This window comes from Poecilia mexicana, unplaced genomic scaffold, assembly GCF_051168715.1.
Source record: "Poecilia mexicana isolate PSO_F unplaced genomic scaffold, ASM5116871v1 scaffold_8, whole genome shotgun sequence".
Classification (NCBI taxonomy): Eukaryota; Metazoa; Chordata; class Actinopteri; order Cyprinodontiformes; family Poeciliidae; genus Poecilia; species Poecilia mexicana.
The window spans coordinates 28,331,223-28,357,971 of record NW_028263377.1 but is presented as its reverse complement, the minus strand read 5'-3'; the positions used below and the strand labels follow the sequence as shown (position 1 = coordinate 28,357,971).

Below are 26,749 nucleotides of genomic sequence, written 5' to 3'. Positions count from 1 at the left end.
CCGCGCCTCAGATCTGTTTTGTCCAACAGGTCGGGTTCAGAGGAAGCATTTGGATCAGAACCTCCGGCTCTAATTGGTGATCCAGTAACCTGGCGCTGCGAGAATCATTGACCACAAACCGACCTCCCAGAACCTCCCAGAACCTCTGGGCCCGGCCCGTTGGCGGCGCTGCCCCCTACTCGGACCGGACCGGCAATCATTAACCTGCAGGAATGCAGGGAGGAGACTGGACCCGGCCAGAACCTCCAGAACCTCCAGCAGGAAGATTCAGCCAAGCACAGCACCGGTTCTGTTAATGATGGACCCGACCAACCTGCTCCTCCGGCAGAACCAGAACCAGCAGAACCTCCTGTGGTTGTTTCTGGTTGGTTCTGGTTCTGCTGGGTCAGCTGCTGCCAGAGTCTTCCTCCTGATTGGCTCCCACTCGGCCTGGTCGCCATGGACACTGGCCGGATGGGGGAAGAATCTGGGTTTACTGGGAACACCGGCTTTAATGTGGACTAGGAGGACTGGAGGGAGGGTAAAGGGGGGGGGGGGGGGGGCTGAGCCACCTCCGAGTCCGCCAGGACTCGTCAGCAGAACTGGTTCGGTTCTGGTTCGGTTTAGTCTCCAGCTGTCAGCGAGTTCTGGTCCAACAGTAGAAAACGCAGGGACTCCTTCTGTATGCTGTGTGGCGCCCCCTAGTGGATGTGTTTGTGATAAACAGACTGAGGCGAAAATAAAAATGTCCGAAATAAACGGAGAAGGTGAGTTGAGATGATTTCAAACTGATTTCTGATTGGTGCAGAATCTGGAACAGCATCCGAGCCTTTTGGTTCAGTTACACTGATAAATATAACATTTGATATTCGAACTGAATGAATCCGAGAAGATAAGAATATAAGAAGCTTTGCACAAGATACAGAAACAATATTTCATGTGAAATAATTGATTCGATTTGGTGGATTATAGTTTAGTTTGTCACTTAAAACATGTTCAAGGAATAATTGAGTGAAAAACCAAAATATAATTAAATATACAATATGTAACAAAGAGCAGTGAAACTGAATACATATTTGAACGTCCTTTATTAATTCCACATTTTCTACCCGAACTGTCTTAAATATATATTATTTTGAAGTAATTGTTTCTTTTTCTTTTTTCTTTTTTTGTAATGTAGCAGGTGATATAATAAAAACAAATATTCGGATGCAGATTTCAGACTTGACTAAAACATAAATTCATGTTTTATTTTCTTCAGATCTTCAGCAGGAGATGAGCTCTGAAGCTGACTCTTCGCTTCCGGTCAGCTGACTCTTCGCTTCCGGTCAGCTGACCTGCAGCTGTGTTCTGTCACATGACTGCAACACTTACTCTGCTGACCCTTCCAGCTCCAGTTAGACCAGTAAATCCCCGAGCATCTCCAGGTTCTTACTGGGATTTCTGGAGAACATTTGTCTCTGCTCTTTCCAGGTCCAGAAGTCCGAACCGGACCACGACCGGGCCTGTTTCCGGGGGTTAGTCTATGCCGAAGGAACCTCCAGGTAGGATGACCAGTGGAGCTCTGAACCGGTTTCTGTGAGAAGGTCAGAAACCGGAGTCATACCGGATTCTTCCAGAAATGGACGGGTTTTAAACGCAGTCCGGCGCAGAGACGCAACAGTGGCAGAAACAAGTCGGGGGTCAAAGTTCGCATCAGCAGAGAAGCTAAGACAAGAGTCCGCCATGATGGCTGCTTCACGGGAAAAGCTCCATAAAACAAGGAGGTCGCTGGCTCTGGTACCGGTTCTGGAATCCAACAGAACCTAGAGATTAACCCCTCTGGATCAGGCAGAACCAGACAGCCTGTGTAGATGGTTCGGGGTCCAGCTGAACGGGTTCTGGTTCTGATTGGCCCGGGGTCGGTCCAGGGTGGAACAACAGGCTGTGTGGCTGAGTGCGGACCTGGACAGAATCGGTACCTTCCTGCTGGTTGCGACCCGTTTCGTCATGAACAGAATCGGTGCTGTCAGGTTCTTGAGACGTTTGAGTTTGATTTATGTGTTTATGTGAACCGAGTCTTTAGGTTCTGGTCCAATGTTGGGAACCGGGTTCCTGTCCAACTCCGCGCTCCTTTGATGCTGAAGCCATTTTATTTTTATTCATCTTTAATGTTAAAAAATGGAGAACATATTAAAAAACTTCCGGTTCTGACTGAAGTCCGTAATTTGGTTTTATTCTTAATATTTTATTTTATTCCTCCACTGGTTGTCTTCTACAGTTTTTATGTAAGCTGTTTTTGTTGTTTTTAACGTCCTTTAATAATAATAAAAAAAGCTTTCGCTTCCTTAGAGCGGAGCGTCTGATTGGCCGAGCCGCCGGCAGGGCGGAGCGTCTGATTGGCCGAGCCACCTGGCGCCAACATGCCGTCCAACAAGTCCGTGTCCGACGCTCCCATCATCCAGTTCACCAACTGCAGAATCCTGAGAGAGCACAAGCTGCAGAGGTACTGGCAGGGTCAAAGGTCAAAGCAACATAACCTGCTTAGCTTGGTGTCAGGTATATCTGAGCTGAACTGGCTAAATATAATATAATATACCTGATCACTCTGTCAGCACCTGCTAGAGGAGGGGGTTGCTACGATACTTCCTGATTCAGGAAACTGAAAAGGTTTTATTTAAGACAAGCCGACTGATAATTATCTGGGATTGAAGTAAAAGGTCATAAACGAGCTCCAACACTAAATTTATTCAAAACCTCAAACTTCTTCATTGTTTTAATGAGCTTTTCTCTGTTATTGGAAATGTTAGTATATTTTGAAAGCGGAGGATGGGTTACCTGGGCGTCCTTTGTCTCTGCAGGGAGGACCTGTGGGTCCGGGACGGGAAGATCCTGGACCCGGAGAAGCTGTTCTTTGACGAGCAGGGCTACGCCGACCGCCGCCTCGACTGCGGAGGCGCCATCGTCGCCCCGGGCTTCATCGACGTCCAGATCAACGGTGAGGGACGCGTCCCTCAAGAGGACGGCCGGGGGACGGACGCTCAGACGTCTTCTCTCATCCCGCAGGAGGCTACGGCGTGGACTTCTCCCAGCCCTGCGAAGACGTCTCCGCCGGAGTGTCTCTGGTGGCCAAGAAGATCCTGGAACACGGCGTGACGTCCTTCTGTCCCACCCTGGTCACGTCTCCACCCGCTGTCTACCACCAGGTGGCGTCCTCCTCTGGACTGGAGGACCTGAAGGTCCAACAGGTCCTGCTGCTGGGTTTAACATCCTGAATGTGTTTCAGGTTCTGCCTCAGATCAACGTTCACAATGGAGGACCTGAAGGAGCTGGAGTCCTGGGTAAGACCAGAGGGCAAAGTTCAGTTCTTGTTTTTGGCGTCTTCTGGGTCCGACCGGCACCAAGTAGAGCAGAACCTTCTGAACAGTGTGGCAGGATTTTATGTCAGGTCCACAGAGACAGAAACCAGTGGAATTTCCTGCCGGTCTTCAAGGTTGGTCTCCAGCACAGAGAACATCTCAGAACACCAGTTTTTAGGGATTCAGGTCTGACTTTAACTAGGCCATACTAACCTACAAAACCCATGATGAGCAGAAATGAACCTGCCTCCAGTCAGGCTGTTGGACCCCAGGGCGATCCATGTTGTCTCCTGCTTGTCCAGCCTGTCTCCCATGTCCCCCGGTGTCCAGGGTTCCACCTGGAGGGTCCGTTCATCAGCTCGGAGAAGCGGGGCGCCCACCCGGAGCGGTTCTTGAGGACGTTCCGGTCTGGAGGGACGGACGACCTGATGGAGACCTATGGCAGCCTGGACAACGTTGCCATGGTGACGCTGGCCCCCGAGCTGCCCCACAGCCAATCAGTGGTCAGCACGCTGCGGCAGAAAGGCGTCACTGTGTCTCTAGGTGGTTCTCCCTGACCACACGGTTCTGGTTCTGGTGAGTCGGGTCAGCTGTGTGACGTAGAGACGCTGTTTGCAGGACATTCAGTGGCCAACCTGTCCCAGGCGGAGGACGCCGTGCGCCACGGGGCCTCCTTCATCACCCACCTGTTCAACGCCATGCTGCCGGTGAGTCCCAGCAGAACCGGGGCGGGTCAGGACCTATCTCGGTCAAGAGGTGCTGACCCAGCCCTCTCTCTACCCGGTCCAGTTTCACCACCGCGACCCGGGCATCGTGGGTCTCCTGACCAGCGACCAGATCCCGGCAGGTCGCACTGTGTTCTACGGGATGATCGCTGATGGGATCCACACCAATCCGGCCGCCCTGCGCATTGCCCATCGGGCGCACCCGTCAGGTCTGTTCCGGGACGTTCTGACCTGACCCGAACCAGTAAGTGTAAATGTCCAGGATGTCTCTGAGGATGTGTGTGTCCCTCAGGGCTGGTGCTGGTGACAGACGCCATCACGGCAATGGGCCTCCCTCCGGGCCGCCACACGCTGGGCCAGCAGGTCGTCCAGATCCAGGGACTGCACGCCTACGTGGCAGGTCTGCGTCTCCCTCGCCGCCGCCAGTGACTGCTGAGCAGGGGAAAAGTATTTGACCCCTATGGATTCCTCCTGCTAAGATGTTTCATTTTATTGATTAAAGTCGAGGACAACTTGAGTTTTAAAATGATTTAGGGAATATTGATCTAACTTCAAAAGTGGCCTAGTCAAAGTCTGGATATAAATCAGACTGAGATGGTATATCATGACCTTAATCAGGTTGATCCAGCCCTCCCATTTGTCTGAAATCAGTCCAGCAGGGCAGGTCAAAGGTCATCCATGGTGATGTTAGTCAGCTGTCAGATTCTGTTTTCAAGGGATGAATATTTTTTTCACAAATTAGTTGGGTTTAGGAGTTTTTTCTTTAATAAGTAAAGTTATCAGGTTAAAGCTGTTATCTTTGTCCCGTTAAAGTTAGTTTCACCTGAAACCAAATTATTTTCCTTTTATGATCAATAAAAGGCTTCTGAATCTGAGCATTTCCATTTTACGAAGCAGCAGCAGAAATCTGAAAGGGGGTGAAATACACAGCAACGTGTAGCATTGCTGTGTATTTCTAATTATTCTCAGCTGATCCTGTGGGATTAATGTGAGTTAGCTGATTAATCTCCTGGACAAGCCCCCAAAACCGTCACAGTACAGGATCAGCATGAAAACCTGGACTGGACTGGACAGATTACCATAAAGTACCGGACCAGCGTGGAAAGACTAAATCTCTGGTTAATGTGAAACCCGGACCTGTCAGCAAGCTGTCTGCTGATTGGATGATGTGTCAGTTAAACTGGCATATGCGTAAACTCTGTGGCTCAAGGGGAGGTCAGAGGTCAGGGGGCAGAGTGGATATGTACATCAGCAGGTGATCACAAGTCTGTGTGTTTCAGGCACCAAGACGCTGAGCGGCAGCATCGCCACCATGGACATGTGCGTTCGCCACTTCAAGCAGGCTGCAGGTCAGTTCGCCGCCACTTCCTGTTTCCGTGTTGTTGCTGGTTCTGTTGCAATACCAGGCTGCTGTACTGGGTTACAGGTACTGGTCCATTTGTGCTCATCTTTTCTTTTAAAAATGTGCTGAACCGGATCCATTGTTCTGGTATGTGATGAATGGAGCAATACCACAGCATGATACCTGCACTACCATGCTTCACAGTCTCTGCAGGCCCTGAGACGCTCCTCCACCAGAGCCATGGGGTCGGGTTGAGCTCCAGCTGCTGGTTCTACAGAACCTGCTGGTTGACTCTGCCCCCTCTGACTCCGCCTCTTTGTCGCCCCCAGGCTGCAGCGTGGAGGACGCCCTGGAGGCGGCGGCGCTGCATCCGGCCCGGTTGCTCGGTATCAGCCACAGAAAGGGCAGCCTGCACTACGGCGCCGACGCAGGTCCTTTTCTCCCTCTGGACGGTTCTGGAGGTTCTGGAGCCGCTCTAACTGTGTTTGTCTCCATGTCATAGACCTGGTTCTGCTAGACGACGGGCTTCGGGTCAGAACCACCTACATCTCTGGAGAGGAGGTCTGGAGGGCAGAACTATAGAAGAACCTGTGTGCCTTCAGATTGCTGCTTCTTGTTTTATAAAGAACATGGTTCTGGTTCTGGACCAGTACAGTCTGTGGTTCTGTTGCCAGCGGTTCTCCACCTGTTGTGGCCAATATGGCGTCCAGAAAATAAAAAATAAGAACTTTCTCAACTTTATTTTCATTAAGCTTTATTTAGAAAGGTTGTCTTATAAATAATTCTCAATGTTTCATTTTACAGACTAATTTAAAATTTAGTCTGTAAATAATAAAGATTCAGATAATTTTGAATCTTGATGTTGACCAATAGGGGAGAAGCTGACTGTGAAGCCCCGCCCACTGGACTCCTGCTCCACTTCCTTTTCTCAATTTATAACTTCACATGTGAAGATCCAGAACCAGCTGCTGTGTATTTATATCTGCCTTTATATTTTAAAAGGTTCACACTATGCTGGAAAATAAAACGTGTCCTTACTCTTACATGTCATTATATCAATATTTTATTCAATTCATTATTCTGTAAGGTAATTTTATTTATATAGCATATTTTCAGTAACGAGGCAACTCAAAGTGCTTTACATGAATTAAAAGAAAATGCAATCAAAATAAAAACCAAAGGAAAAAGCAAAAGAAGAATCATTTGATCCAAAGGATATAAACTAGATACTCCTGACTGGGTTGATAAGTGTAAGTAAGTATCTTCTGGTCTAATTCCCTTTCTGGCTGGAAGAACAGGAGTTAATTATATATATTTGTGTTAATTATATCAGCTGTATTATTTCAGCTGATGTAAAACTAAAATATGAAGTTTGTTGCAACAGATACAATAAATAAGTTGACAGAAAAGGCAGCGATGAAAAATCCTTTTTTAATATGTTTAATATTCTCTATAAAAATGTCCACATCCTAAAAATCAAAACTTTATTTTCTTCAAACAAAAAATCACTTGGCATTTAGATGTGCCCTCTAGTGGTCAGGAGCGGAACTGCATGTCGGCGCATGAGCAGTTCTTTCTCTATTGACGAATATTAGCACAGATATATCACATTTTCACCTCATATTTCTGTTTAACCAGAAATATGATTAAGCATATATTTAATCATATTAAATATATTTGACATAATAAATATAGAAATATAGGAAATGTATCGGTGTTTCCTATATAGGAAACAACATATTGCGTTTCCTATTTATTATCATTTGACATTATTTTTTACATTTATTTGACAGGGTTTCCCCCAGTGAACCTGTCAGCCTGGCGGTTGGGTTAAAAGATGTTAAGCTGACAGCAGAAACAACAATAAGGGCCGCCCACCACGGCTGTGGTCCTTCTCTCATGAGGTGGGACGTCGGCTGCACTGATAGACATTATTTTAAGGCGGTGTTTTTTGTTTTTAAAAAGTGATCCATAGAGCAATCGTTCATGCATAGAGTACTCCAAAATTGTACTCCAATCAGAGTAGCATACCTTAAACACATTTAATTAAGCAAGTGTAAAAGGTATTTGGTAAACTGCTCAAGTGCTGAGTAACTGATCATAACACCTGATTTAATATTCAAAATGTGTCCTCAGACAGCCAAAAGTATAAATGTTATGTGAAAATTATGGTATTTTAAATAATATTGCCAGAATAATTTATACAAAAGAGGAGTTAGGTTTGGAGGCTGGTTCTCACCAAGGTAGTCAGTGTTTGTTGAAACATACACAAAAAAACAGCAATATTTCATCATTTGATATAATAAGTGAGCCAAAGAGCCACTTGTGTCTCCAGAGATCCAGGCTGCAGATCCCTGGCAGATGGAAAGTCTGATCCTATACAGCAGATAAAAGTGCAGCACTATAATTTTTAATTCATTGTTAAAGTAAAATTGTGAAAGTTAAAAAAATTCACCACTGAGTTTTAACATAATTCATTTATTTAGTATAACTTCTTTGGTTCCCCGTTGGCCCCCATCTAGATCCGCCCCTGGGCTGCAGGTCTGGGTCTGGTGCATAAATGACCACTGAACAATGAATTCATAAAATATATAAACATTTCAAAATAAAACATACAGAAAGCTCTAACAAACCTTTTAGGAAATATTTATGCATTTACTGTTAATCTATTTAGATGATTTTCTTTAAATGACCATTAGTATTATTTTGGCTGATATTATTATTCATTAAATAAGCAAATAATCAAACCAGTATAGTCGACTAAAAGCACAATAAGAAACTTAATCATAGCAAAATGTTCTGCACCATATCAGCCTCAGGAGATGATGCAGGGACGAAGAGTCACTGATGTCAGGTTCTTCGGGTTCTTTAGGTTCTTCGGGTTCTTTAGGTTCTTCGGGTTCTTTAGGTTCTTCGGGTTCTTTAGGTTCTTCGGGTTCTTTAGGTTCTTCAGGTTCTTCAGGTTCTTCGGGTTCTTTAGGTTCTTCGGGTTCTTTAGGTTCTTCGGGTTCTTTAGGTTCTTCGGAATCTTCAGGTTCTTTAGGTTCTTCAGGTTCTTCAGGTTCTTCGGGTTCTTTAGGTTCTTCGGGTTCTTTAGGTTCTTCGGGTTCTTTAGGTTCTTCGGGTTCTTTAGGTTCTTCAGGTTCTTCAGGTTCTTCAGGTTCTTCGGGTTCTTTAGGTTCTTCGGGTTCTTTAGGTTCTTCGGAATCTTCAGGTTCTTTAGGTTCTTCGGGTTCTTTAGGTTCTTCAGGTTCTTCAGGTTCTTCGGGTTCTTTAGGTTCTTCGGGTTCTTTAGGTTCTTCGGGTTCTTTAGGTTCTTCGGAATCTTCAGGTTCTTTAGGTTCTTCGGGTTCTTTAGGTTCTTCAGGTTCTTCAGGTTCTTCGGGTTCTTTAGGTTCTTCGGGTTCTTCAGGTTCTTCGGGTTCTTCGGGTTCTTTAGGTTCTTCGGGTTCTTTAGGTTCTTCAGGTTCTTTAGGTTCTTCGGGTTCTTTAGGTTCTTCAGGTTCTTTAGGTTCTTCGGGTTCTTTAGGTTCTTCAGGTTCTTTAGGTTCTTCGGGTTCTTTAGGTTCTTCGGAATCTTCAGGTTCTTTAGGTTCTTCGGGTTCTTTAGGTTCTTCGGGTTCTTTAGGTTCTTCGGGTTCTTTAGGTTCTTCGGGTTCTTCAGGTTCTTTAGGTTCTTCGGGTTCTTTAGGTTCTTCGGGTTCTTCGGGTTCTTTAGGTTCTTCGGGTTCTTTAGGTTCTTCGGGTTCTTTAGGTTCTTCGGGTTCTTTAGGTTCTTCGGGTTCTTTAGGTTCTTTAGGTTCTTCGGGTTCCTTAGGTTCTTCGGGTTCTTCAGGTTCTTTAGGTTCTTCGGGTTCTTTAGGTTCTTTAGGTTCTTCGGCTTCTTCGGGTTCTTCGGCTTCTTCGGGTTCTTCAGGTTCTTTAGGTTCTTTAGGTTCTTCGGGTTCTTTAGGTTCTTCGGGTTCTTTAGGTTGTTCAGGTTCTTCGGGTTCTTTAGGTTCTTCGGGTTCTTTAGGTTGTTCAGGTTCTTCGGGTTCTTCAGGTTCTTCGGGTTCTTTAGGTTCTTCGGGTTCTTCGGGTTCTTTAGGTTCTTCGGGTTCTTTAGGTTCTTCGGGTTCTTTAGGTTCTTCAGGTTCTTCGGGTTCTTTAGGTTCTTCGGGTTCTTTAGGTTCTTCAGGTTCTTCGGGTTCTTTAGGTTCTTCGGGTTCTTTAGGTTCTTCGGGTTCTTTGGGTTCTTCGGGTTCTTTAGGTTCTTCAGGTTCTTCGGGTTCTTTAGGTTCTTCAGGTTCTTCGGGTTCTTCGGGTTCTTTAGGTTCTTCGGGTTCTTCAGGTTCTTTGGGTTCTTTAGGTTCTTCAGGTTCTTCGGGTTCTTTAGGTTCTTCGGGTTCTTTAGGTTCTTCGGGTTCTTTAGGTTCTTCGGGTTCTTCGGGTTCTTTAGGTTCTTCGGGTTCTTTAGGTTCTTCAGGTTCTTCGGGTTCTTTAGGTTCTTCGGGTTCTTTAGGTTCTTCGGGTTCTTTAGGTTCTTCAGGTTCTTCGGGTTCTTCAGGTTCGATTTGCCTTTTCCTTCTCACTTCTGCATGTTTACGAGAGGTTTTGCTTCTAAGGAGGTGGAGAATCGGGTCGAGGACGTTTTAAAAAGATCTGGGTTGACAGCAGCTCACTGCGGCTGCGTAGTGTCCGTCTCTAGGCAACCGTGACAACACGGTCCGTAGCATTCTGGGGTCCTTTAGCTCCCGCCACGAGAATTTAGCTGACCTTAATATTTCCTGTTTTATTTTGGTCATTATTGTTACACTTAGTGACAATGTGTGTGACAGGCCTGTCTATCGGACATTTATAGAAATCCGGAACAAATCGCGTCCCGTTTCGGTTCAATACGGGACGCAACATTTAACAGCTAAATACGGAACGATTCCGTATTTTACGGGATCAGAGTGGCAGCCCTAGTTGTCAGTAAATGTAAAAATATTACTGGGTAATGTTGAAGATTTTAGGTTATAATATATCTTAAGAAACTCTCTGGCTCAATCTTCTTCTTATGGATCCCAGGTTCTCCCGGCGGGCCGCGTGCAGCCACACAGAAAACAACGAGTGACGTCATAGAATCGCAGAGTTTAATCCAATAGAAGACAACGCATAAAATTACAACAGAAACTGCAGAACAACAGAGACATACATTAATTTACCTGAGACGAATGGAAAAGAATAAAGAAAGAAAGAAAGAAAGAAAGAAAGAAAGAAAGAAAGAAAGAAAGAAAGAAAGAAAGAGAGAAAGAAAGGAAGAAAGAAAGAAAGAGAGGAAGAAAAGCAAATACGTCTTTGGAGAATTGCAAGAGCAAAATCTAATGTGTTACTCCTGTGTACAAAGTTTTATAGTAAAGGCGTATTCTTGGCTTTTAATTTATTCAAATAAGGCGTATCTTTGTTCATCCAACCAGGAGCTGTCTCTGACCCTCTCTAAAGTTAGAAACTCCCTGCAATTTGTTTCCAAATTCAAAGGCCATTTGTCCCCTTGGTCTAAACAAAGTGAGAGCAGAGACTCTCCTGAACTCCTGCTGTTTTATGGCTTTTCACCGATCAGTGTGAAAAGCTGGAACTTCTCCTGATTGTTTTCCCACACAGACAAAGGGCAGATCAACAGATCTTAGCAAACCATCTGCTGTAACTACAGGTAAAATAAAGGTCAATAGGGCAGAGTAAGTTATTAATCTGAAAACTATAATTAGGCTATTTCAATCAAGACATGTTAAGTTTTAAAACTAACATATTCTAAATTTATTTTCTTAACAGTAATTACCCAGTAATATTTTTATTACTGGGTAATTACCCGGGTAGACAGAGGGCTGGGTCAGCACCTCCTGACCAAGCCAGGTTCTGACCCGCCCCGGTTCTGCTGGGACTCACCGGCAGCATGGCGTTGAACAGGTGGGTGATGAATATAATTATTTATGTTACATATATTATATGTTACAAGAAAACATCAGCAGTGAAACTATTAAACCCACAGCTAGTCTTAAAAACAACAAATCACAAAAATACTATGAAAATTAATATCAATTATTTGCACTTCTGTCTAATCCAAACTAAGTCAGCGGCTCCATCGGGCCCCCAGGGCTTCAGGGGCCATAAATGCTGATATTTTAACACAGATACATAAATGTAACATTTATTTATCGAGATTATCAATGCTGCTGAATTTGATTTAATGGTTTCAGCATAAATTAAAATGTTTTAAATTGTTTAACATTTAAATGTAAGATTTTAAGGAGCTGGTAAGTTTACTTTGTAAAAGTTCAAAGAACAATATTTATAGTTAGATTGTTTTGTTACCATAGCAACAATCTGATGCTGAGTTTAATCTTTGAGTTTGAGCTGTTTGCTCCACCGGCTCAAAAATCAGTAAACAGTTTCACTTTTTCAGTTTTTTTATTTCTAACTTCCTGTTCACCTGAAAAGAAAAAAAAATCAGCAACCTGCTGAAGTTTTCTTTAATTCTTAAACATGTTATTTTCCAGAATCAATCATTCCCATTTTCTGGTTTTAAATGTAAACATTAATTAGATTTTTAAAAGCCGAAAAAGCATAAATTCTCCAGGACAAGTCAGTTTGAATCCCTGGAGTAAATCCTGAATCCGGTTTCTGTCAGGTTTTCCTTCCTGCCGGCACTCAGCCCAGGAAGGTAGAGATGAAGACACTGGTGTCCAAGTTGAGGGTGGCGTGCCACCAGCGGTCCGGAAAATACAGAACCTGACGGACCAGAGAGGAATCGGTTAGCACTGACAGAAAAACCCCGAAGGAAAACTTTTGGATAAACCGAGGCCAGCTGACCTCTCCGGGTCCGACCGTGCACTCCAGCGGTGCCTCGGCCTGCGGCAGGTCGGGGTAGGTGTCGGTCAGCCAGGACAGGGTGGTGCGGTTCGGGTGGAAACGAGGCTCCCGGTCCGGCGGGTAGAGGAACCAGCGCTGCGGTGCCGAGGAAACGACAACGGGACTTTACTTGATCCAGTCCAGAAAATGTTTATCAAACGATAAGTGTAATGACTGGGTCATCGTTGTCATGAATTTGTAGATTTTCATAGAACAGCTCCTGGTTTCCAGTTGAAATGATGACTGGTTGCCATGGCAACATTAACCGAGACTGAGATGAGAAGCAATAAATCAGTCTGCTTAGCTTTAATGCTAACGATATGGGTTAGCATTGATCTACTACTACTATGTTGTGTTAACATGCTAATGCTGGCATAACACTAATGAGCATGCTAACACCTCATACCAGTGTGCTAATGCTAACAGTAGCTAATATTTTTTCAGACTTTGTGAACAAAATCATCACACATGTTGGGTCCTCACTCAGATAGAAGATTTCACTGCTCGGCATTAAGATAGCAACATGAAGAGTTAGCTTCAGCTAAAGGCTAATGCTAAGGGCTAATCCAGTGATATTTGGCCCCAGAACAGAAGCTTCTCACATGTTTCCACTGTTTGGTTCATTGTCTGATTCTGACAGAATATTTCAGTGTTAGCATGAACATGAGTATGCTAATGTTAGCATACTCATGCTAACGTTTTGGACTAGGTATAGTGCTGCCCAGTAGAACCTGAGAGGTTCTTCCTGCATCTCAACCTGGCAGGTTCTGATGTAAGCCTGGTTCAGGAGACAAACCGGAACCAGAACCCAGTCAGAACCAGAACCGGTTCTGTTACCTTCCTTCCATAGATGACCTCAGAGAATCCCGGTCCGTGCCAGTGGAACGGGACTCCAGTTCCTGGACCTGTGGGCCAAACAGGAAGCGGCTCTGATCAGAACCTCATCAGAACCTCTGGACCAGAAACTAAAATAAAATAAATGAACAAAATACATAAAAACATAAACTACTTGTTTATTAAAACGGATTCAGACTAAAGGTTCTGATCCGGTTCTGCTGTCAGTAATGGACCAGTGGTTCTGATCCAGCAGATCGGACAGAACCCCGGAGGTTCTGGAGAGGAGCTGATGGTTCTGACGGATTCAGGATGATTTGGACCGTTTGTTATGGACTGATGAGTCCAAAAGGCAGTTTGTGGGCTGTTTGCGGCCCGAAGCAGGTCCGGTCCGGTCCGGTTGGTCCCACTGACCGGCAATGCCGAAGCTGTAGGCGGCGCTGCGGCCCGGCAGGAAGTATGGCGGCGCCTGGTACCGGTCCAGAAGGTTCTGCCACTCCGTCAGGTTGTTGTCTCCAAAGAAGTACAGTGTCTCTGCAGTGGACAGGAACCGGGTCAGAACCGGGACTGGGACCGGGTCAGAACCAGGCGGGTCCGACTCACCGCTGCCCAGGGCGGCGGCGTCCTGCGGCCTCAGCAGCCGATCCACGTAGTCCTGGAAGGCGACGTCCACTGACAGGAGAGAGAGAGTTAGCCAGGGTCAGGGGTCAGAGGTCGGCCCGGTTCAGACTCGGTTCTGACCTTTCCTGTAGGAGTGGGTGTTGGCCGTGCTCAGCCTGACGGTCAGGGAACCGTACCGCTGCAGTAAACCGGACCTGGAGCACAGATCCTGGAACCGCTGGGGACGAAATGCCAGATAAAAATATGATCTTCATCATCATCGTCATCATCACCCCCTCTCGGTACCGTGTTGTCGGTCACGCCTCTGATGATGACGGGTCGGCTGAAGGCGAACCTGCGAACAGAACCAGTGGCTCAATCTGGACTCCGGGTTCTGGAGACTTTAACAGAACCAGCTCAGGATCAATCGGGTCGGCTCGGTTCTGCTGAAGGCAAAACCCAAACTGCTCAGTTAGCATCTAGCATTAAGGTTCTAATGAAGCATCGGAACCAGATCTGGACCTCAGCGGTAGCATCAGGTGTCCCAACTATCTGTGCTGCCCATCAATCCGTCCTACCTTGTGGCGCACATCGATGCTCCCACAATCTGCTGACTCAGCAGATTTCTTATCCTACCTATGGAAGTTTCATTTCATGTGTTTTATTTTATTGCAGATTACGGTAAGTTTTATTTCATTTATTTTATTCCTGGCTTTCATTGAGCTGCTGTATCACTTCATGTTTTTAGTTTACATGACAGCAGCTTGTAAATATATTTATGGCTGTAGTTTGCCGTCTGCAATGTTGTTATTATAAACAAGTCATTGTTTGGCGGTTAATCTGGACAAAATACGTGGTTTGGTGGCTATTTTGTCCCTATACTTTAAGATATTTTAGCTTAATTATACTCTTTTTTTGTCAAACCTTGGTAAATAGATGCTGATTGAAGCTGTAATAGCGGTGTAATATTAGTGTATATTAACCATATCATTCCAGTTCGGTGACACGTTGCGGCTGCAAAAACAGTTACAGTGATCTGAATTTGTCTGTCTGATTATTGCTTTAATGTCCTAAAAAATTTAAACTTTATTAATAAATAAACAGGAGAACAAACAATACTACATTATATTATTTTAAAATAAATGAGTTCTCTTTTATTCATCTTTTTTTCAAATTACTTGTTTACTTGTAAATTTTGTTGTTTATTTTTAACTTTTAAATATATGTTCCCAGTTTTATTTAATCCAGGGTTTATTTTTAATGAATTAATTGGTCAATTCCTCTCCATTCGGTTCGGTTACCTCTCCAGGAACTGCTGCTGAGAAAGTTCCGACCCATCCAGAACCTCGATGGAGCAGCCGCCTTCATCCTCCAGGCCGGAACCTTCCGGCTGGGACCTGCGCAATACAGCGAGCCGTTATTAGCGAGTCGACCCGAACCGAGCCCGGCGTCCCGGTTCTATGGACCCACCATCCTCCGTCCTCCGCTCCCGCGGTCCAGACCAGCCACGCAGCCACAAACTGGACCGCTCCGAACCCCATCCAGCTTCTAACCGGCAGGTAGCCGCGGCTAATGAACTTCCGCGTTAGCAGCCAATCACAAAGGGTCACATAAGTTCGACCCATGGCGCATTCATGGACATCAGGAGAAAACCAGAATCCCTCAGTTCCAGGGTAACTGGGTTTTTCGAGCTCATAAACTGGACTCTGAACGAACTTCCGACAGGGATTAAAGATATTTTTAGTAATATAGATAAGAGGCATAGGTCAGTATTGTAGTACTCAGTCTCGAGAGCATTTTTGGTGGTCTCGTCTCGGACTCGGGCTCTGAGGACTTAGGATTTTAGTTCAAGATCAGTCAAGACCGCAACTGTGGAAATATCATTAAACTTACAGCATACTGTCCAGTTTATTTGCTAACATGTTTCAGTGGATTCAAAACGCACCGATTAAAATCCAAGCAATAACGTGACTTTCCAATTATGTGTTTGTTACTCTTCCCACCTTTCACTCGCTCGCGGCTCTGAGACATGCGCAGTGGTTTCCTCTGAGCGGCAGAAGATGTCGGTCTAATGGTCATTAATAGAATAGCGCTGCATAAATCATAAGAAATCCGATGGACACAGCTCAGTCAGCAGCGTTTCGCTTTCACAGACGGTGGAGACAACGTCTTACTTTTTTCATCACTTAGAAAAGTAGCTCAAAGAAAGATAAGCTCCGTTGACATGATGTTAGCAAAGCTAGCTGTATAGAGACACATAAGCATTTGTGATGAAAAATAAGTTTTGATAGAAATGATTCCAGGGAATCCAAATCAGGGTCAGACAGACAGGGGGTCGAAGCCAGAAGGTCCAAAACCAGTGGTGGGGGTCAGGATTGGGGACAGGAGAGGCAACTAGGCAGAAGGAAGAGACAGACAGGTTAGTTACTGGGCAGTTAGCTCAAGTTACTACTTGAGCTAAGATATTTAAAAATATCTTACCTCAAGTAAAAGAGGATAAAAGAGAAATATAGCAGCAGCTGGGGCTCAAGGTGATGATGATCAGGTATGAATGGTCACAGCTCAGCAGCAGCTGTGACACTGCTGGTCACACTGGGAGAACTCAATGACTTCTGAGACGTCCTGGTTCACAGGCTGAAGCCAAGGATAAAAGAGAAATTATCCAAAATAGAAACTACATATATGTTTCCTTCACATTCATAAAAAGCCATTTTCAGCATGTTGGGCTCTGACTCGTAGCATCTTTATAGCTAAATACCGACATGGAGAAGCTGAGCTGGAAACAGACTGAAGAGCAGCAGCTCCAGCTCTGATCCTGACTGACCTTTCCTCACTAAATCCTCTGGTTTCTAATGAACTTCTCCTCTAGCAGCGGTTTCTCATCAGCTCTCATTAGAAAACAGTATGAAAACGTTAGCTGCTAAGCTAACAATCAGCGGTTATTTCGGGCCAATTTAGCTACATAGGAAATATTTCTCTGTTGTTTAGAAGCGAATTTCTGGCTCCAAAGTAATTCTGATCTTTCATCCTTACCTGGGGAAGGTAATCCTAATGAATCCAGTTTGTTTCGTAAAACGGTTGAAACACACAGAACAGGACTGAAGGAGCTCCGATCCTCTGCTGCCACACACAAGATGGCGGACGCCGTTACGCAGGACTCAGCGCTCAGTGAGGGGTCTACGGATTGATGTCTATGGTCCCTACTTTGCTCAACCAAAACAGCAGAAGATGCCTCAGCACTGAGGGATATTGTTGTTCTGATCGATGGATTATTGATGTGAGGGCTCCACAGACAACATTTCACAAGTAAGATGGACATATTATTGTGTATATATTGTGATTAGAATATTACTTTACTGTATTTATGTCCACCGGCGAGATACCAGCTAATATTAGCTACAGTGCTTGGTGTAATACGGGTTCAGCCCCGCTATGAAGGCTGACTGAGATTCTGTTAATCTAAAGAAATTAATTATTCATTGGCTAAGATTATCTGACACAAGAGATTAAACAATGTAACATATATTATAAAACTTATATTATGAGTTATAACATTCACCGGCAAAGTTTACACAGGTGGTAAAGACTATTATTTATATTCTTTCACTCTGTCAAAAGTAAGATACATCCTAAATCTTCTGTTTTTGTTTTGAAGGTTTCCTAAAGACACGATGTGAGGAAGAAGAGGGAGAAATCTATGAAGAGAGACGGATTCACTGCAGCATGGATGGATCTCACTGGATTTTGGACTAGTCGGCTGAAAAACACACACACACACACACACACACACATATATATATATAATTCACTATTAATCATTATTTATTTGTGCCATTATTAATCTTTATTTATTAGTATTTGTATAGTTATATAAATATGTATTGATATTACTAAATAATTTATTAAATAAACTATGAACGGCTGTGTGCTTTGCATGGGCGTAGGTTTGGGTAGGGACGGTAGGGACATGTCCCGACCAATATTCACGGGATATGAAAAAGTCCCGACCAATTTTTGCCATATTGGCTCAAAGAACGTGGATCTACGATCTTTGATTAGCAGCAACAGGCGGTGCGCGGAACGGAAGCTTCTTAGTTTGACATTTATTATGAGCCTCCGAGACCGAGTCGGAACGGTGCTGTCGGGGGGGGGGGGGGGGGGAGTCAGTTGAATCGTCGGACGTTCTTTGATTAGCTGCAAAAGGCGGCGGCTAGCTGGGCACACGCGTCTCCTTCTGAGTCTCCGAGACCATGTCGCCACCAAAAAAGAAAAGGACAGACATTAGAAGTTATTTCGCTACGTCGGCTGTAAGTACAGTGAGTGGACCCATAAGTTAGATATCTATCACGCAACGCATTTGTTGTAAAGTCCGGTGTTTAGTAAGGTCAGCACTGAATGTGAGGTAGAATAGGTCTGTTAATTATGTAATATTTTTTCACATAGGATGCTCAGACAGCAGAGCAAGGGGCAGAGCAGAACGATGGAGAGGTGGCTGGAGCTTCAGGGCTCCAGGTGAGGTGTTAGTTCTCAGATATGAAATATACTGTGAAATTATCTCAGTAAATATGGCATTTGAAGTGTTAGTCTTAAATTAAGTTAAGCTAGTGTGAATACAAACCAGGTTACGCTTTGTTTGCTCTATAGGAGGCTGTCAGTGTGAGTGCCAGTGACCAGGGAGTATCCAGAGGATATTTCTTTTGATCTTACTTGTAAAGTTTGCTGAATTTTGTAAAGGAAAAAGTAAAGTGTTCTTGAACTGATCTGCTGAGTATGACTGTATCTGGTTGTATACACAAGATGTATGATATGGTTATGGTTGGGGGGAGGGGTTATTAAGCCAATGTGGTTTCCCCCCCCTTCTCAAAAATGTTCGGTGCTCTTCGGCATTTCACTGTGCTGCGGGGGGGGGGGGGGTCAAGGTCCCCACCAAAACTTAGACCAAACCTACGCCCTTGGTGCTTTGTAATATGCTCTTCATACATCGATATCAGAATATTCCATTCCTATTCTATTGTTATAGCCACTAAGCATATTTAAATATGATGAACTATGTATTAAAAACACTTGAAAAATACAATTGTTTTTAAATGTAGCTTTGATAGATGTTTGAATATGGTTTACAGTAACAAAAAGTGTGTTATGATCATTAAATGCGCTGATACGTCATTGTGCTGCTAAACACATAACGCTGAGTGGAGTGGTGGACCGCTCCAAGATGGCCGCCCTAAATCTCGTCAGCGACAATAGGCGAGAGCGGTGACGCTCAAGATGGCGGAGTGGGGAGACGCTCTCTACCGAGATCTGCACAAAAATTCATAAAACGCGGTAAAGCCCTGACTATATGAACAATAGCACTATTGATTTTCTACAAGCAACATACATAATAGTTATAACAGAATGCCGAACCAGAAAGGAGCGAAAAGAGGTCTAGAAACATCCAAGTCCAGGCTTGTGTCTGAGACGGCTAACGAGGCTAATGAGGCTAACGCTACAACCGGTAACGCGTCATTTGATAACTGCCACAACTACGCAGCTGCCCCCTTAACTTTGACATTGAATGAGGAGGAAATTGCCGACTTTCCTGCCCTACCTGTTACTCCTCTGAAATCGCCAGCACCGAAGAAGGTGATGTATGAACGCAGCAACCCGGAGCCTTCTGCTACAGATGAGATCATATCCAGTCTGTCTGCGCTGATAAACGCCCGTTCTGACAACCTAGAGAGCATGGTGGAGGAGAACACGCTGAAGATTGAGGGTCTCAAAAAGACTATTGGCTTTATATGCGCTGAAATGAATGATGTGAAGGTGAAAGTGAATAACCTGGAAAAAAGAGTTACAAGAGAAGGAGGTCGGGTGGATAACTACCAGCAGAGGCTTGCTGAGTTGGAAAGATATTCCAGGAGGTGGAATCTCAAACTACAAGGAGCTGAAGAAACAGAGAAAGAAGACATACGAAGAAAAGTGATAGAAATCTGCCAGTCAGTTCTACCAGAACATAAACCCAAGCTGCCCGATGCCATCGACACTGTGCACCGTCTTGGAGCCAAACGTACAGGAAGAGCCAAACCTAGAGGGATCATCATTCAGTTCACCTCCAGAGTCCTCAGGGATGCAACATGGAAAGCAGCCAAGACATCTTCGTACCTGAAGGACAACCAACTGAGATTCACTGAGGACCTGAACAAGGATGACAGAGAACGACGCAATAAACTTTGGCCCTTGATAGACAAAGCCCGAAAGGAAGGTAAACCAGGTTACTTCGTTGGAGGTCGTGGCTTTATCAGCGGATTAGAAGTCTTCCCTCCTTCATACTCAACGAATCCTTAGAAATGATAATTTCACCTTTTCATTTACACGTTGAGTTTGATCTACACTCTGCTTTCACTTCTCGTTCCTTTTTAACATTATATATTCTCCTTTAGTCAATATATAACTTAGTTATGAAGACTTACCTTGTTCTTGTTGTAAGATCCTAAAATACTATAGTTAAACCAAAATAGATAGCAAAGTGCTACATTTCCTTTGTTTCTCTTGTATTGTAAATATTTAGTCAGGCTTCTTACAGCTTTACTACGTAAAGTGTGCAGCTATCGATCCCCTGTCTTTGTGAACACAACTTTATCTTTAAAAGTTTAGATCTTGTTCTTTATTCTTTGTTATTCTTTCTAAATAACTTTGTCCGTTTCATTTGTATCTCTCAATGCCAGGGGGTTGAGACAAACAGGTAAACGCAAAGCATTATTCTTATTTGCCAAACAATTTAAAACAGTTTTTTTTTCTTCAAGAGAGTCATTCTACATCTTCTGACGGTAATTTCTGGAAATCCCAGTGGGGAAATAAAATGTGGTTATCTCACGGATCTGAGCGCTCCGCTGGTGTCGCCACACTTAAAAATAATTTTTCTGGATCTGTATTACAAACTGATTGCGACACTCTAGGTCACTACATCTGCTCAGTAATTGAATGCCTTAACAATACCTTTACTGTAGTTAATATATACGGTTATAATAATATAACGGAAAACAACAAACTATTCCAGGGGTCCCCAAACTACGGCCCGCGGGCCGGATCCGGCCCGCCTCCTCATTTGGTCCGGCCCCCTGAACAATACCAGAGAGCATTCAGTGTTGTTTTTCATATATATGTGGATTTTTCTCCAACCACCAGGGGGGGCTCTTGAGCAGATGTGAAACTTAGTTTCCCTCAATGGAATATATATACTAGTCAGTACCAGTCACCGTTTCGCTCACGGTTTTTTTCCATTTGCATTCTGGGTAAAAATCTATCTACAAACACGAATATGTCGTCGGCAGTAATCCAGCCCCCCCCCCCCCCCCCCAAACAAAAGTTTTCTAAGGTTTCTTTCTCGAATAACTAAGAACGGCCCCCGACCAGAAAAGGGAACAGTTATGTGGCCCTCGCAGAAAAAGTTTGGGGACCCCTGAACTATTCGAATCATTAGAAGACAGATTTACTTTTTGGCTTTCCAAATACCCAAACTCAATCATTTTAATTGGTGGGGACTTTAACATTGCCTTAGACGATACGATCGACAGATGGCCTCATTCAGACCTCATTCAGTACCAATTTAAAAAATTTGATGGAGAAATTTAATGTTGTAGATATATGGAGAGAAAAATTCCCAGATGACAAAATCTTTACATGGAGCAATAAAATAGGTTCCAGACAATCCCGGATAGATTTTTGGCTTATTTCCAAATGTATTAATAAAGACAATATCGCTGTTAACATACTTGCCACCCCTCTTACTGATCATAGAGCTAATCGCATTAGCATCCAAATTTACACTCCAGATAATACACCTTACAAATGTGCTTACTGGAAACTAAATAACTCCTTGCTAAAGCATGAAGTAGTTAAAGCTCATATTAATAAATTAATTACATATTATTGGAATAAGGCTAACAAGGAAGGGTCTTTCTGCAACAATTGGGAACTTTTCAAATTTGAAATTGGCAAATTTTTGAGACATTATGGAAGTCAGATTTCTAAATTAAAGAAAGCTGAAGAGGAAGAAGTCACAAGCAAGATCACCTCCTATTACCTAAAATCCCCAGAAGAAGTTTCAGAGGAAGATAAATTAAGTTTAATAGAAAATCAGAACAAACTGGATGCCGTGTATAAACACAAGGCTGAAGGCGCCTTCATCAGATCCAGAAACGATGGCTGGAAGAAGGAGAACAAAATTCTGCTTACTTTTTTAGGCTTGAAAAATATTATTAAACTATTTACCAACTAAATATCAATGACATTATCTCAAACAATCCTAAAGAAATTGCAACTTTTTGTGCCAAATTTTACTCTAATTTATGCAGCTCAAAATATAATAAAGAGATTTCAGCATCATTTCTTAACAATATTAAAAATTTACAAACTATTGATGTAGAAGATAAAAACTACTGTGACAGCCCATTAACTGTGGAGGAAATTTCTAAGTGCATCAATGCACTGAAGGCCAATAAATCCCCCGGCACAGATGGTTTATCTGCTGAGTTTTATCAGTCGTTCTCTAATCATAAAGCTCCATTTCTCTACAGGTATTTCTAGAAAGTATAGAGAACAACACTCTGACTCGAGGCCTAATAACACTCATTCCAAAACCAAACAAAGACCCACTCTGTATTGATAATTGGAGACCTATAAGTCTACTCAATAATGATTGTAAGATTATGGCTTCAATACTTACTAACAGAGTTAAAGAGGTTTTGGACACAGTTATTGATGAGACCCAATCAGGCTTTATGAGGAACAGACACTGACAACATCAGACTAGTTCTAGACTTACTTGATTATTCATACTTGGTGCCTGATGAAAGTTTTATTCTTTTCCTTGATTTCTATAAGGCCTTTGACACAATTGAACATCAATTCATCTTTCAGTCTTTAAAAAGACTTGGTTTTGGACGTTTTTTTGTAACGCAGTCAAAACATTATACTCCAATAGCAGTAGTGTTATTAAATTGCCAAACGGCTCCACCCCTAGATTTGACCTAAAACGTGGCATTCGTCAAGGATGTCCCGTTTCACCATATTTATTCTTACTTTGCTCTCAAATCCTTACAACTCATATCTCCAATAGTGCCGTACAAGGAATCGGCACAGCTAATAAAGAGCTCATAATCAGCCAGCTGGCTGATGACACCACACTATTTTTAAGGAATGCAAACCAGATCCTCTGGCCTTAGAGGTGATTAATTCTTTTTCCAAGGCCTCTGGTTTATTTTTACATTTAAAAAAATGTGAATTGCTACCGATTAAGGATTGTCATGCTAATGATATTTGCAATATTCCTGTTAAACAAGAAGTTTCTTATTTAGGAATCTTAATCTCTAAAGACCAGAAGTTAAGATGCTCCTCTAATTTAATACCAATTATACAGAAAACCAAAAATAAACTGAACCAGTGGCTTCAGAGGGATTTATCTCTAAGAGGAAGAGTATTGATTTCTAAAGCTGAAGGATTATCCCGACTGACTTATGCTGCTCTCCCCTTACATTTAGACAACAAAATCTGTAGAGATATTGATCGTATGCTTCTTAATGTTATATGGAAAAATCATATCAAAAAAACTGTTATTATGAATAATTATGAATCAGGTGGACTTAACTTTCTGGATTTCTCTACCCTAAATAACACATTTAAAACTAAACACTTCCTTAAGAATCCAGCCTCTATCTGGAACCTTATACCAGAACACATTTTCTCGCGCTTTGGTGGCTTCAACTTCATTTTACATTGTAATTACAGTGTTGAGAAACTTCCTGTAAAACTCTCATCTTTCCATAAGCAGGTGCTCTTAGCCTGGACGCTCAGTTATAAACTTCTCACCTCACAAATACCTCATCTGGAACAACAGAGACATTTTGTTTAAAAATAGGTCACTCTATCTTGAAACTTGGGTTCAAAATGGAATTTCACTGGTGGCTCAGCTGATTAATAAAGAAGGACGATTAATCAGTTACAATGAATTCTGCTCAATATATAATTTTCCAGTTAGTATCCAGGAATTCTCCATGGTGGTTAATGCTGTACCTTTGGGCACCTTAATGTTTAAAAACACTAATTATTCTCTGTCTGTTCCACCTGGTATCCCTGATCCAGCCGAATCATCTGTGGGAAAAATCTGTTTTCACTGGAGTTTAGGAAAAGCAATGAGAGAATACGCAGGTTGTTCCAAGAACTTATTGTTTCTCGTCCAGCCATAACATTTTACTGGAGCCGTTATATCCCAGATATTCACTGGAAAACAGTTTGGATGATCCCCCATAAATATTTCATTGTAAACAAGGTGAAGGAAGTGTCATTTAAAGTTCTCCATAAAATTTACCCTGCTAAACACTATATGGTAAAATATAAAAGCGACATAAACACTAATTGCAGTTCCTGTGAGGGTCATCCAGAAACCTTGACGCATCTCTTTTGGCTCTGCCCTTTTACACAAAGGTTTTGGTCAGAATTTAGCAGGTTTATTAATGACCATATTTTAAAGAATTTTTCCTTATGCTGGGAAAATGTTTTATTTTGTTTCTATAGATTTCATAGAAAGGATGCTAATCATTTCTTTATAATAAACTTACTAATACTCTTTGCTAAATTTTATATTCATAAATGCAAATTTGCTAATAAAACACCTTGTTTCTCTTTTTTCATTAAAGATATGGGTCTATATATCAAATCAATAACAGACTCTACAAATGAAAAGGCTCAAAGGACAATCAATATGTACGTCTTTGCATGTTCTTATCTCATCACCCCTGGCTGTTGTATTGTGTTGTATAATTCATTATGTTGTTTTGATGTATATTAATTTCATTTGAATAAAGTTCTTTGAAAAAAAAAATAGGCAAGAGCGGTGCATGATCATAGACATAATATAAGCATAGACGCCTCATGGACCGCTCCGGCGCAGGAAATACGGCGGCCATCTTGGAGCGGTATACCCTCCTACTTTGCTCAATCAAAACAGCAGAAGATGCCTCAGCACTGAGGGATATTGTTGTTCGGATGGATGGATTATTGATGTGAGGGCTCCACAGACAACATTTCACAAGTAAGATGGACATATTATTGTGTATATATTGTGATTAGAATATTACTTTACTGTATTTATGTCCACCGGCGAGATACCAGCTAATATTAGCTACAGTGCTTGGTGTAATACGGGTTCAGCCCCGCTATGAAGGCTGACTGAGATTCTGTTAATCTAAAAAAATTAATTATTCTCTAACATTGGCTTAGATTATCTGACACAAGGGCCTATATTAGAAATTACGGAGCCCCCCAGGGGACATGGGGAATTTTTTTTCTTTTGCGTTCCCTCGCAAAACTTTTGCGTTCCCTCGCAATAATCTACTGATCAGTTCTTGCGGCATAATTGATACTATAAGCCTTTTTTTACGGTGGAAGCCGTACTTTCTGCTTTAATACAAGCTTATAAGGTTTTTCCATGGACTATTGAGTTATTATCGCGGGGTAATCAGTCATCTGATTGTGTCTCTATTGTGTTCGTGTCTGAATGGTTTAAAGCGCTGCTTTCAGTGCCGTTCCATCTGAGCCTTAACAGACATAAACATGCAGTAAATAAATCGATTTTCAATCAGTTTTTTGCACCAAAGCGTTAATAATAATAAACACGTTTTCACTGAGGCTCTATAAGAGCAATATGAATGAAATAAGTAATTATTGATATGACAGGAGCAGCGGCTTTGACACCTGGTGGTGGGCGTGTCGATGTGGGAGTGACTGTCATGAAGTATGAATGGGAAGGTGACGCTGCTGGCTCTGTGTGTATGAGGCAGCGGTGAGCTGGGGGGTCAGTCCTCGCAAAGTTTGGAGCATAATAAAAATTTAAAAAATCGATAATTGTGACAGAACAAAGAAGAGGTTAGGAGTTGATTGATACACGGACAGATGAGATTCCCCGAGTTAATCCAGTGCGGCCGTCTACCACCATTAGTTTGCTGTGTTTTATAATAATAAAACGTGTTTATTATTATTAACGCTTTGGTGCAAAAAACTGATTGAAAATCGATTTATTTACTGCATGTTTATGTCTGTTAAGGCTCAGATGGAACGGCACAATAAGCAGCCCTTTAAACCATTCAGACACGAACACAATAGAGACACAATCAGATGACTGATGACCCGCGATAATAACTCAATAGTCCATGGAAAAACCTTATAAGCTTGTATTAAAGCAGAAAGTACGGCTTCCACCGTAAAAAAGGCTTATAATATCAATTATGCCGCATGAACTGATCAGTAGATTATTGCGAGGGAACGCAAAAGAAAAAAAATTCCCCATGTCCCCTGGGGGGCTCCGTAAGAAATGAAACAATATAACACATATTATACAACTTATATTATGTGTTATAACATTCACCGGTAAAGTTTACACAGGTGGTAAAGACTATTATTTATATTCTTTCACTCTGTCAAAGTAAGATACATCCTAAATCTTCCGTTTTTGTTTTGAAGGTTTCCTAAAGACACGATGTGAGGAAGAAGAGGGAGAAATCTATAAAGAGAGACGGATTCACTGCAGCATGGATGGATCTCACTGGATTTTGGACTAGTCGGCTGAAAAACATATTATACATATAAACATATATATATATATATATATATATATATATATATATATATATATATATATATATATATATATATATATATATAATGTAATGTCGAACCAACCGGACATTGTGGTGGTGGATAAACAACAGAGGAAAGCCGTTGTGGTGGATGTAGCAATACCAAGTGACCACAACATCAGGAAAAAGGAGAAACTGGAGAAATACCAGGGCCTCAGAGAGGAACTGGAGAAGGCCTGGAAGGTGAAGACCACAGTGGTGCCTGTGGTCATCGGGGCCCTCGGGGCAGTCACCCCCAAACTGGAGCAGTGGCTCAAACAGATCCCAGGAACAACATCAGACATCTCAGTCCAGAAATGTGCAGTTCTAGGCACAGCCAAGATACTGGAGGAGAACCTCAAGCTCCCAGGCCTCTGGTAGAGGACCCGAGCTCAGAGGATGAAAGAGACC

General features: G+C 42.8%; 2 protein-coding genes and 1 long non-coding RNA gene across 8 annotated transcripts; 2 read left to right on the top strand and 1 right to left on the bottom strand.

The window, feature by feature from the left end:
* The first annotated feature begins 1,289 nt into the window (after nucleotides 1–1,289).
* On the top strand, nucleotides 1,290–6,427 carry amdhd2 (amidohydrolase domain containing 2). 5 transcript variants are annotated; one of them, XM_088007869.1, is made up of 12 exons: nucleotides 1,292–1,496; nucleotides 2,311–2,464; nucleotides 2,820–2,956; nucleotides 3,025–3,164; nucleotides 3,245–3,299; nucleotides 3,648–3,860; nucleotides 3,936–4,024; nucleotides 4,107–4,251; nucleotides 4,335–4,442; nucleotides 5,323–5,391; nucleotides 5,714–5,815; nucleotides 5,887–6,427. In XM_088007869.1, the coding sequence occupies exons 2-12, from the start codon at nucleotides 2,382–2,384 to the stop codon at nucleotides 5,964–5,966; spliced, it is 1,221 nt and encodes a 406-aa protein (XP_087863995.1). In that variant the 5' UTR covers nucleotides 1,292–1,496; nucleotides 2,311–2,381; the 3' UTR covers nucleotides 5,967–6,427. The 5 variants fall into 5 exon arrangements, with proteins under 5 accessions (XP_087863996.1, XP_087863995.1, XP_014825389.2 ...); XM_014969903.2 differs by having other exon boundaries at nucleotides 1,292–1,523; XM_088007867.1 differs by lacking the exon at nucleotides 1,292–1,496 and adding an exon at nucleotides 1,535–1,936.
* A 5,364-nt stretch (nucleotides 6,428–11,791) lies between these two features.
* Nucleotides 11,792–15,289, bottom strand: jmjd8 (jumonji domain containing 8). Of its 2 annotated transcripts, XM_014979100.2 has the most exons (9): nucleotides 15,156–15,289; nucleotides 14,987–15,082; nucleotides 13,992–14,040; nucleotides 13,827–13,923; nucleotides 13,689–13,757; nucleotides 13,500–13,619; nucleotides 13,089–13,156; nucleotides 12,213–12,347; nucleotides 11,792–12,131 (listed from the first exon to the last, which is right to left on the bottom strand). In XM_014979100.2, the coding sequence occupies exons 1-9, from the start codon at nucleotides 15,224–15,226 to the stop codon at nucleotides 12,051–12,053; spliced, it is 786 nt and encodes a 261-aa protein (XP_014834586.2). In that variant the 5' UTR covers nucleotides 15,227–15,289; the 3' UTR covers nucleotides 11,792–12,050. The 2 variants fall into 2 exon arrangements, with proteins under 2 accessions (XP_014834586.2, XP_087863998.1); XM_088007872.1 differs by lacking the exon at nucleotides 13,500–13,619.
* A 2,547-nt stretch (nucleotides 15,290–17,836) lies between these two features.
* On the top strand, nucleotides 17,837–18,443 carry LOC148158186 (uncharacterized). The gene is made up of 2 exons (XR_015763986.1): nucleotides 17,837–18,197; nucleotides 18,330–18,443. It is a non-coding gene; the product is annotated as an uncharacterized LOC148158186 (long non-coding RNA).
* The last annotated feature ends 8,306 nt before the right edge of the window (nucleotides 18,444–26,749 follow it).